This window comes from Ambystoma mexicanum, chromosome 6p (genome assembly GCF_040938575.1).
Source record: "Ambystoma mexicanum isolate Mex_15411 chromosome 6p, UKY_AmexF1_1, whole genome shotgun sequence".
Taxonomy (NCBI): Eukaryota; Metazoa; Chordata; class Amphibia; order Caudata; family Ambystomatidae; genus Ambystoma; species Ambystoma mexicanum.
The window spans coordinates 1450072243-1450084673 of NC_090935.1; the positions used below are offsets into that span (position 1 = coordinate 1450072243).

At 46.4% G+C, this 12431-nt stretch overlaps 1 protein-coding gene across 1 annotated transcript in view; it reads left to right on the plus strand.

The window, feature by feature from the left end:
* The window catches only part of LOC138510506 (alpha-2-macroglobulin-like), a 1041624-nt gene that overhangs the window by 453941 nt on the left and 575252 nt on the right, over positions 1-12431 (plus strand). Inside the window, exon 14 of the mRNA XM_069626208.1 lies at positions 1017-1168. Within this exon, the coding sequence (XP_069482309.1) occupies positions 1017-1168 (152 nt within the window). The remainder of the gene's footprint in view (positions 1-1016; positions 1169-12431) is intronic.

The following is a 12431-nucleotide window of genomic DNA, read 5'->3' on the forward strand; positions in this document are numbered from 1 at the left end:
GCTTGTAGGGCTTCTGTGGAGCACACATGTCAAGGGTTTTGGCAATTGAGACAGTTATGTCCGCTCGGCATACTATACAAGTGATATCATCATCATCATGTCTATCCCACTCAGCTGTTCTACTCTACTGCTGCCATATTTCAAAGCCTTGTTAAGCCTGAGCCCCATTGCTTGGTCATAATCTTTATCCCACTGAACAAATAGAACAGCTCAGCAATAGCCTTCTCAGAATCAACAGTGAAGGGTGGGGTAAGCAGGAGACTGGGGTTAGGACTTAGCATGAGAAATGCACTGGGCCATCCCAGCAGCCATACTCATTACACTGCTTGACTAGCTGCGTGCATGGCCACTCCATGTGGTGCTGCATGAATCTCCAACGTCCTTAAAATGTGCCACAAGGTGAGAGTTGTTTGTTTATTGCAGGTGAGCAACTTTCCTTTGTCCCCCTCATCTTTCACTTGCATTTCCTCAGTTCCCTTCTCAACACCCTCTTTCTGTTTACCTGTCTTCAACACTCTTCTCCTTCTTCCCCAATGAGTTCCCACTCTTCCCATGGCATTACTAATTCCTCTTCTCCTTCCAAAACGATTTGAACGTTTTCTACTGTCTCTTCGCCTTCATCGACTATCCCTCTGTATTTTTCTCCTCTACTCCCTAACTCAGTGTCTTTCTCAGCCTTCTTTCTACCACCCGCCCTCCCTTGCCTAAGCTTGCCATCACCACTTGTTACCCTTGTACCCTTTCTCTCTCTCCTGCCCAAACTCTGTATTTTTCTTTCCCCCTAGTGTTCTACCTCTTTCGACCCTTCAGCATAATTTCTTCTTTCTCCATCTTTCTTTAGAACTACTCCCACCCTTTGTTCCTTCGCCCTGTATTTTCCCTTACACCAGACCTTCTACACCAGAGTGTCCTACTCAGTCTCTTGAGTTCTTTCTTCCTGAATTGCCATGTTATGCCTTGCCATGAAACATTCTGTGCTGAGTGCTTTGTGCCTGTATTTTGTTCTCCCACCATAGGAGTTACAGTCTCTGGGTCCATTTCATTGCCGCTGCGCATCAGTTATGCTCTTGCCCCCCGTGCAGATGTGTTGATAATCACAATTCTTCCCAATGGAGAAGCCATCGCTGACAAGACATCTATCAAAATAGAAAAGTGTTTCAACAATAAGGTGCGTGTTTGGCAAAGGGGCTTGGAAAGGGGGCATTGAAAGATGTATTCACTTGGGCTGGACAGAATTATGGTAAAGCACACTGGGAGACCACGCATGCTACCAATATGTCTTACTCTGGCATGGTGTGGAATGACCAAAAGAGTTTGAAGGGAGTGACTGTCCACCTAAGGGGATATCCACAAAGAGCATTGGTTCCAACGGCATAGTTCAGTCTAATGCAGGGGCCTGGTAGGCTCCTACTATGACAGGCTTCATGTTAAAACAGCAAGACCTTTCAGTATCGGGCCGATACATGAATTACTTTTGGGGTTGACACCTTGAATAATTGATCAGAGGAGGATACGTAAGCCACCATTCTCCCTGTCCCATAAGTGGGCCATTATATCCTGACCCCTTCCTCATTATAGTCTTTGCTAATTACAGAGCTCCTACAATCTGGATGGAAACACCCCTGGAAACATTGAACTTTCCATTGACCCCTTGCCTAGGGTACTAACACCTCCAACCCCCAACCTCCTCCTATGTTTTATTTTTTCACATGGAGACAGTTCATGGATGTGTGGTGTGGTACCAGGCTGCCTCCAGCTCCAGCATGAAACCAATGGCAGTTTTTTACCTTTAACCTTTAATATTCATGTTAGTAAGGTGCTGCTGTCGACTATCCTCCCCACGTTTTTCCCTACTACTGTTTACATGGTGTAATAATGGTTTCACTGTTACAGAGCTGGGTTCACTTTCAATTAGAATATTTCCTCTCCAGGTTGGGGGGAGGGCTTGATTGCATGCCGTTGCAGGCCCTCTTTTTGTTTGGTTTGACATTTACATTTGTGGAATGGTCGTGCAGTCGAGAACCTTAATCAACAGACCTTTCCTGAGAGCGCCACGCTAAATTGTGCCGCTGCATACCGCCTCTGCTGCATTTTTCATGATAGAACCTAATGGAGAGGGAACATCCGGACACCTTGTTAGGTTGCACTAGTGCTGACCACTCATTAATGCCTTTTCACATTGTGCATTTAACTAAATGGTCAGATTGGAGTCACCTCACATGGTCAGGCTGTTGCGTGCCATACATAATGTCCTTTATAACTGTGTATCCTTGATTTAGTGACACTATATATATTTTTCCATTTGCATGTTTTTAGTTTGTTCTTTTGCTAACCATCTATTAATTGCTTTGATTCTGCCAAATGTTTATTCTCTGTCCTTTGGGTTATTTGTGCTCCCTTTTGACCATCTGTGCGCTCCCTTGGCGTCGTGTTCTTTGTTTCCTTCTCCTTCTTGTCTGTTGCGCCTGCGGTGGGCGTGTACCATCTGTTTGTCCTGTTGTGTTGTATCTCATCTTTTGGCGCCTGTTGGTGGGCACGTACTATGTTGCTGTGTGTGGTGCGCACGTTGCATGTGTGAATGTCTCGTCCATTGGTCTGCTGGGCTGTTTGGTGTAAGGGTGGTCCTTGAGCTGTTCTGTGGGGGAAGCACTTCCCTGGTGATTAGTGGGTAGTCTGTATCCCAAGGTTGATGCACTGGCTGGTGCAGAAAGGTGTTTCTTTTTTCTTTTTTTTTTTTTTCTCTTAACCGCATGTCATATAGCCTCTCTGATGATGCACGTGTAGTGGAGTGCACGTGGCTTTGGCCTGTGCGCGTTCTCTCCTACCTCCCCCACCTTTGCTTGCTCTCTTTGTGCAGGTGAAAAGCTGGTGTGCAGCTGGTCTCCTTACTGCTGCAGTGCAGTGGTCTCCTCTCTCAGGGCTCTTCCTCTCTTTGCTTTAGCGGGCATCCAGTGTCTCATGGGCTCCATGCGTAAACCTTCTTGTGTTGGGCAGTTTAGGTACGTGGCTGCTTATTTGGGTTGGTGTCTGTCCCCCTTGCCACCTCAACAGACATCCTTACCGCTATAGTGGCTTGTGACCGGTGCCTCCTCCTCACGCTTAGCAGCTCCCATGGTCTGGTGGCTCGTCTCCTCCTCCTTCGGGTTGTTGGACCGGTGAGTCCTTTCCTGCCAGCGTGAGGTCTTGCTGCTCCCCCTCTGGTCCACCTCCATGCCCCGTTTATCTGTGAAGGCTTGCTGGTCCCCCTCTGGTCCACTTCTCACGTGTCCGTAGCGGTCGCCTGCTCGTTGCACAGCGTAGTTCGTGTCTCATTGTCGCCAGTTGTTGCATCCTAGTTAGGCTCCCATTGGTGAGGTCCCACACCTCAAGGCCCGCACCCCAATCCCCAGGAACACACACAGGCAAGGGAGTCCCCAACTTTCTTTATTTCCCTTTAAGGTGAAGTGTCCCGGGCTCTACTAGCCCCTCCTCTTCCTCCCTTCCTCCCGGTGCTCTCTGGCTTCCCTCCTCTTCCCTTAAGGTGGCTTTCCTCTTAAGGTGGGCTGGCACCGTTGACTGCTGCAACATGAGGGACGGAAGATAATCAATTAGGCCAAAACGCAGTCCTGCTCTTAACTGGCTCAAATTGCAGCTGGCTTGGGCCTTGCCTACATAGGCTTTAGTAGTGGTTGCCTGATAGAAGGGTAATGCTGGTGCAAAGTTGAATGATCTGTCTGTTGAGGGCCTGGGATGAAATCTCCTGGTGTTAATGAAATACATAGCTATAACCTCCTGTGGTATACTGTAGATGCTTTCATCATACACAAAAAGGTAGAAAAGAAACCCAGCGCTAAGCACAAATTCTTTTGACAAGGAGGAGAGGACAGTAGATGCAATACACCAAATTACAAAAATAATACGCTTTTGTTTTTTTATTATTTCATGATAAATAGCAATTAAAAAACATATACCAACATTACGGTTTGAACCAAATCACAATGACATGCACATTACACATAGACCTCAATATATATATATATATATATATATATATATATATATATATATATATATATATATATATATATATATATATATATATATATATATATATATTATGCCCTGATCGCATCAACCTGACCCTACATGCTTCAGTCCTTAGTCCTATGAATGGGGGACCTTCCTCAGGGGTGCCAGAAGTCAAATGTAACGTGGAGATGGACAAAAGTACAGTCAACACCCCAACTCCACAAGCTCGAAGGAAGAGCTTGGGTCTGATATTTCAGAAATATGTAGCTTCGATGCAACAATCTTCAAGCTCAATTCCAGGCAAAACATCTACCATTCGAAAATACAGCTTAGTCAATTCAATTGGGACTTCAAAAGTAGGTAATTACATAAAACATCAGGGATCACTTCGACTCCTAGAATCTTTGTGGGCAAACCAAGGGAAAAATAGGAAGCATTATAAATGCGGGTTTATACCAAACACTCAGGTTTGAGTGCACATCACACATGTGAGGTCCTACACAGGCAGGATGCAATATAGCAACCCAAAGCGTGTAGACAGAACAGCTATTCCATCACCAGAGCCAAAAATAGGGAAATTCCAAGGCATAATGGGAGTGAACAGATTGCAGACATGCACCCCATGGTGAAATCCATAGCACCAGGAAAAATACTGCACAAAGTAGGGAAAATGTTCATCCATGTATGCACTCCAACCAAGTTGTGGCAAGCTGAAAATAACGCTCAAAAGCAGTGTATATGCCCAAATTCCGACTCATGGTCACACATGGATCACCCACACACCCAACAAATGGGGACTTCCTTACCTCCAAATGGCACAAAGTTTCCACATCACAAAATTGTGAAACAATTCCATCGTCAGAGGTCCACAAGCAGTGCACCATATAGTGCAGTCAATGGCTTGAAACGAGTAGGCCTCGTACAATGCAGACCATTTAACCAATCAGCACAGGCTGGGATGCCGGTCAGGCATAGACAAAACTACAGAACCCAGCACTAGACAGTAGTGGGGCACCCCGAGCGCAAATAAAATACGGAAAAATAAAACACTGCTCATAATAATTCAGACAAGGAACAGACTCCTAACATGGTGAGTCTCAAAATCCCACAGTGCTGTATATAACAGCGCCAGGCCGCTGACTTCATGGAGCACATCCAACCCCGAACATGATTTCTCAGTACCTCGGAAAACAATGTGGCACTAGGACATAGAAGGCGAACCATGGAGGATGTACAGTATTTATTTATTTGTATTTGTAGAGTGCACTTACAGCCCACAGGCATTGAGGCGCTTGCAAGTAAATGAAAGGAAGCTTAATTGTTAATACAGTGATACAGTCTTAGTTACAGGCATGTTATAGAGAACAGATGATAACATGAGGCTTAGGATTGACAAATCAAACAAATAGCCTAGTTTTGATGGCTTTGCGGAATGCCAGATGGGAGTCAATCATCCTAAGGTGGGCGGGAAGGGAGTTCCAGAATGAGGCGGCCATGGATGGGAAGCTAGTGTCACCTGCGTGCGCTCTCCTGCTTTTGGGAGTGGAGATCAGGTTGGTGTAAGGCACTCTGGTAGGCCTTTGAGGGGAGAGTTTCTGAATTCTGGTGGCCCAGTAGGGAGGTGCTAGATCATGGAGGCATTTATGCGCGAGTGAGAGAGTTTTGAAGACTATCCTTTCTTTAACTGGCAGCCAGTGCACCTGCCTTCTTGTTGTGGAGATATGATCCCTCGTAGAAATCCCAGTGGCAGCCCTGAGGGCATTGTTCTGGACCACCTGTAGTTTGGCAATGTTTTTGCAGGAGGTCCCTTTCAGGAGTGCATTGCAATAGTCAAGTCGTGAGCCGATGATTGCCCTAGCTATGGTGAGGCAATTGGGCAAGGAAAGAAACGGTTTTGCTGCATTAAGTCGTGTGGAGAAATAGGCAGACGAGGAGACAATGGCGCTGATTTGTCTATCCATGGTCAGGTCTGAGTCAAGATAGACGTCAAGTGTTTTGATCGTTTGGGAGACAGCAATGGGAATGTTGTCGTCAGCTAAGGTGCAGTATTGATTGCCCAGTTTACAGAGGATGGAGGGGGATCCAATCAACAGAGTTCTGTTTTTTCGCTGTTGAGGCATAACCAGTTCTGAGCCATCTATGACTGGATCTTGGAATAAATTGAGTTGAGGGTGATGCTGTCGGCCTGGTAATCACCCGAGAGGGGGATAAGTACCTGTGTATCATCTGCATAATTTGTATATGAGATGCCCAGGGCGTCCAGCAGTTTGAACAGCGGCCTGGTGAACAAGTTGTACAAGGTGGGTGCAATGCAGGACCCCTGTGGGACTCCATATTTGATAAGGCTCGAGGTGGCACAGGCTGAGTCGGAGAAGACTTTCATAGCCCTATCTTGTAAGAATGATGTGATCCAGTCACACTCTTTAGGGGAGAAGTTGGCCTTTTTGGCGAGGTGGTGACAGAGTGTGTTATGGTCAACCAGGTCAAAAGATGCCGAAAGATCGAGGAGAAGGAGGAGCGCAGGTTTGCCTGCGTCTCTCAGGTCGTCCATTTGATTCATAAGGTCAAGGAGAGCCGTTTCAGTGCCATGGCGAGGACGGAATCCAGACTGCCAAAGACCTAGAAGGCAGTTGTCCTCAAGGTATTTCTGAACTTGCAGGTAGGCTGCTTTGTCCAGAATTTTCAGGAGGAAGTGGACTGTGGTGATGGGCCTATAGTTCCCTGGGACCAGTGGGTCGAGGGACGGTTTCTTAAGGAGCGGGCGGACCCAGGCTTCCTTAAGGTCAGATGGGACATGGCCGGATTGGAAAGAGGCGTTAATGAATGCTGTGAGAAAGGGGACCAAGGTGGAGGCGCAGTCTTTAATGAACTGTGCTGGACACGCATCACCTTTGCAATTAGAAGGTTAAATGGTTTTGAGGAGGGCAGCAACTCCAGTTTCACTCATTTCCTTAAATTCAAAGAGGTTTGGTGACTTGGTTTGCGTGGTTTTGAGTGGGTCACTATGAAGGTCAGTGAGAAGGTGAGTAAGTTCCTTTTGATGGGCTAGGATTTTGGATTGTAGGGTATTCAGTTTGTCGAGCATGGCGGATTAGATGTTGTTGCACCATTTGTCATCTTTCACGAAAGTGGGAGGTGGGCAGGACGGCTTTTCCAGCTCTCGAAAGATGGTGAACATTTCTTTAGTCTCTGATTTAGCATTGGATATCCTAGTATTGAAGGACGCTGCTTTGGCTTTGATGATGCTAGATTTGTAATCCCTAGATATGGCATCAAAGGCCCTCTTCGAGACCTCATTGGGGTTTGTTTTCCAGGCTGAAAGTGCACGTCTCTTCTTGGAGTGTAGTTCTAGCAGCTCTTGAGAGAACCAGGTATTGGAATGTTTAGCTATCTTTACTTTCCTCATAGTTAGAGGAGCGATGCCGTCTACGGCCTGGGTAACTGCGATTTTGAAGGATTTCAGGGTCCTTGGAAAAGGGGGGTTGCAATGTAGGCACTTCCGAGAGGGGGGAGATCTTTTCTGCAGCTTGTTGACATGAGCTTCTGGTGAGTGCCGCGGGGAGTGGGATCACAGGACTTGGAGACCCTTTAAGGGTGTTAAGGTCAAATTGTAGGTAATGATGGTCAGACCAAGGGATGGGAGTATTGCTGGTGAGGAGAACAGAGCAGTTGTGGTGGCTTACCCAGTCGAGTGTGCGACCTTTGACGTGGGTAAGTTCTGAGTTGATATGGGTGAACCTAACTGTGGATAGGGCTTTACCCAGGGCAGTAGCCTGGGAGTCGTTTGGGTCATGAAATCCAAGGTTCAAATCACCTAAGAGCAGAATTTTAGAAGTTTTTTTCAAGTTATCTGAGAGCGCATGCAGCAAGGCCTCATGGAAATCAGTGCTGGGACCCGGAGGTCTGTAGACTAAGTAGATGGCAATGGTGTGGTTCGGGGAGAAGTTCATTTTGAGTAGAAGGTAATCACAATTGTTACCAATCTCCCCTTCAATCTTCCTGATATTAAAGCAGTCTTTAGAAATTAAGGCAACACCGCCTCCTCTTTTGTGGGGACGGTTTTGTCTAAACATGGTGTTTCCTTTTGGGATGGCGGGGGTAAGGGCAGGGCCCGACGCCTCGTTAAGCCATGTTTCAGTGATCATAAGGAGGTCAATGTTGTCCTTTATGATGAGGTCATGGATATCTAGGGCATACGCTGGTAATCAACGGGCGTTGACAAGGGCGCATTTAAAGATAGCGTTGGGCGCAGGGGTGGATTTGGCAGATTTAGGTGATGGCAGGGGACGGGTGGCAGGGACACAGAGCTTGTGGGTAGGCGTGTACACGTATGAGACAAGGGAGGTGGCACAGTGGTAGTAACAGGGGCACATAGGCTAGCATCAGGAGTGAGCACAGTGTCAACCATAGGCACAGTGGTAGTAACAGGGGCACATAGGCTAGCATCAGGGGTAACAGGGGCACATAGGCTAGAATCAGGAGTGAGCACAGTGTCGACCATAGGCACAGTGGTAATAACAGGGGCACATAGGCTAGCATCAGGAGTAAGCACAGTGTCAACCATAGGCACAGTGCTAGTAACAGGGGCACATAGGCTAGCATCAGGTGTAACAGGGGCACATAGGTTAGCATCAGGAGTAAACACAGTGTCAAAAATAGGCACAGTGGTAGCAATAGGGGCATATAGGCTAGCATCAGGAGTAAGCACAGTGTCAACCATAAGCACAGTGGTAGTAACAGGGGCACATAGACTAGCATCAGGAGTAAGCACAGTGTCAACCATAGGCACAGTGGTAGTTACAGGGGCACATAGGCTAGCATCAGGTGTAAGCACAGTGTTAGACATAATATGCGAGGTACAGACGTTGGCAGCAGGGCGGTGCATGGCAAGGGGTGTGGGTCTGATATCTGACATGATGGCTGATGGGGCGAATGAATTTGAAATGAGGGTAGAGGAATGAGAGTGGGTTCCTTGATTGTGGTTTTCACTTCGATGTGATCCGAGTTGAGCGTTCTTCTGAAGTCTTGATGGTAAAAGGGGCCCACTCGCACCGACTGGCGGAGCACAAGAGGAGGAGCAGGTAGACGTATCGGGCCCAGGATGGGTGGCGGATGCACGATCGAGGCGCTGAGGGGTGGACTGAGCCGGCATTCGACATTAGGGGCAGGAGGGCTGCAGCTTGTGATCGCATGATGGCATGGTTTGTGAGGAACTGAGCCACCGGAGAGGAGCATCATTGACCCTCACAAGTCGGGCTGGTGTGAGCAAGTCTGGCTCGTAGCTGTGAGTTACGGCAGTGCAAGGTGGGCGTGTAGGAGTGAGGAAGGGTAGGCGAGGTGTGCAGGCGGAGCCGTGCGTTTCTGGCAGCAATAAGGGCATTGCAGTGGGGAGTAACAGGTACGGGGCAATGCTTCTTACCCTTACCTCGCACGGGCGTAGTGCAACGTTACTCGGCGTCGAGCAGCGTAGAGCTGCTGAGAGGGAGCCTGGCCTTTTCACACGGCCTTCTCTCTGTGGCTTCGCCTCGCGGCGCACCTCCCCTCCATTTAAAGCAGGAGGGGAGGGCCTGCAGAGGTGTGGGGCCGAATCAGGTTGCGTGTGGGCCTTTTGTATGTCGGTTGCCATGGAGATGCAGGTGGCGGCCATCTTATGTTCGGTGGAGTCCTCGTTGGCCTGGAATGGGTGCAATATACATGCAAACCCTACATATTTAGGATTGTCAAAATATGAGGTCCATGAAAACATCCTATGACATCATTGAAAAGGCAATGTATAATTGCAACACTGGATCAATAAATAACATAAAAAACATAACCAGGCTAAGATACAGGCCACCCAGCAATAGCATACATATGTGTTATTTGTACATTTTGCACACCTGATAATCATATCGCCTTATTACATATTTAATTACCAAGAGTGACCCAATCAAATGCTGAAATTGCATTCTTATACATTGTGCCATTCAATGCATTCATTTAAGCCCAGCCCGTCAGATGGATTTGTAATTTAAAAATCAAGCGCTGTTCCATCTCCAGCAACCTGCGATTCACCTGTTCCTGATTTTGACCTCCGACCTTCATTAGTTTCACCCATCGGAACTCGTTGAAACCATGTTTCCTCTCTGAGAAGTGATATACCAGCAAGGCATTTACTATTGAATTTTAAGACAGCTTCGATGTTCAATCATGCAGATTTTGCATTTACGCTTCATTTTGCCACTATATCTCAAGCCGCATGGGCATAACAGCATGTATATTACATTACTAGTATTACAATTAGCCAGGTCACGCAGTTGCCATGGTTCTGTAAGGCCAAGATCGATAGTTTTTGTATTATAGGTCTGGTTACACATGGTACATCTAACGCATTTAAAATGGCCTACCACAGGAGTTACCCCCATAAAGAGGGTAAAGTAGTTGCTCTCAAAGACATTTTTTTAAGCTCATTATGTATTAGCATATCTCGTACCTTCTTACCATTTAAAAAACGCAAATAGCGGTTGTTCAAAGCCTTTATCAAAGCACTTTTTCCAATGTTTAGTCACCATGGTTTTGATTTTATATGACAAGTTGGTGAAAGTATTCACAAACACCAATCTACTCAAAGTGCACTTATCCCTGGTGTGTTCCAACAAAGCTTCCCGGTTGTTTTACCAAGCTAGTATCTTGGCTTGTCTGACTGTCGCATAAGGATAACCCCTATTGTGTAGTTTGGTTGTTAAAGTCAAGGACTCATTTCTGTAGGCTTCCTTAGTGCTGCTATTTCTTTAAAGCCTCAGGAACTGGCCAAAGGGTAAATTAGATTTAATATACACAGGATGATGACTCTCGTTTTGTAGCAAGGTGTTCCTATCGTTCTGCTTGTGGATAGGTTTAATTAGTAACCTCACATTTTGATGGTGAATTGTTATGTCTAAAATAAATTGCCACTTTAGGCACTCAACTCATGGGGAAATTTCAGAAAAGCATTTTGTACATTGATACATTTGATGAAAGAATCGGCTTCATAGGACTTCCTGACCAAACAATAAGGATATCATGAATGTACCGATGCCATGCAGTAATCTGGGATTTATATGGATTAGAATCTATTTATATCACCTTCTTTTCAAACATCTCTAAATACAAATTAGCCAGATTCGGGGCCATGGCAGAGCACATGGCTGTACTTTCAATTTGCAAGAAAAAGTGTTCTTGGAATCTGAAAACGTTTTTGTCAAGGCCAATTGAATACACCACATAATAAAGGTACTGGGAACCGGATGGTTATCCGTCCTTCCCAACAACATCTCTTCGATAACCTCCAAGGTGGCCTGATGGGGGGTGCGTGTATAGAGAGATTCAATATCCATGCTAATAAGCATTTGTGTTTTAAGATCAAATGTCACACCTTCAACATTGTTATTGATGCTCCTAGTGTCTTTTATATAGGAATCCATCTTCATGCTCAAGCACCTGATCACCTCCCTGTTTAGCATGTTAATTCCATGGATACTTTCCTCCAGGCTACCCACGATCTAACCTACCTGTGTCCAGATCCCCTGGTGAGGCTGCACCGTCTTATACATCCTCCATCTCCGATATCTGTCCTGGACTGTCCTGGTCTACTGCAATCTCCCTGGTCTTTCTGGCTAGTAGGGGTGCCTGTTCAACTTCCTCTTCAATACATTCAACTCTCTCTCCCCCACTAACGTTCCTCCATCCTCCTTCCGAGATGGTAATGGTTCTCTACTTCTACTCTTCTTCCAGTCCTCCTCTCCAGATGTAACTCTCAACCTCAAACCTCTTCAGAATAACTCTTTCCAAATGGTACTTATGTCACTCCAACTTCCTCAGTATAACCATCTCTAGATCATGGTTGCTCATTATGTGGTCCTCCAGATGTTTTGGACTTCAACTTCCATGTTCTGTAGCTAGCATAATCACTGTTGAAGGATCATAGGAGTTGCAGTCCATGACAGCTGGAGGGCCACAAAACGATCAGTATGCTCTAGATGTTAACTCCCCCGTTCCAATTTAACTTTCTCCCTCCAACCCTCTTATCCCAGCTCTCTTCTCAGTAGACCTCTCACTTGACAATCTCACCAGAACACTTTTCCCCACCTTATTCTTGAACACCTCACACTATGAATGAGCAAGCTGACTTTTTTATAGTCTGGTCGCTCCTCCACTTGGGTGGTGCTTCCATAGATGGATTGCACCTGTGTAGTGTAGGCTGGCCTGGTCTGTGATTTGGCCATGTACCTGTGGTCATGTGGGCTAGAAGGGGGTAAGCTTGACCTTATATCAAGACATTCTTCCATCTTGCATTTTAAACCTGCCCTTGACATGTGAGAGTTCTCTCGTCCTCCCCTTATGTGTTCTGCTAACATTGCCTGCTTATACATTGGATAGAAAACAGAACCCAGGTCAAAGTCACC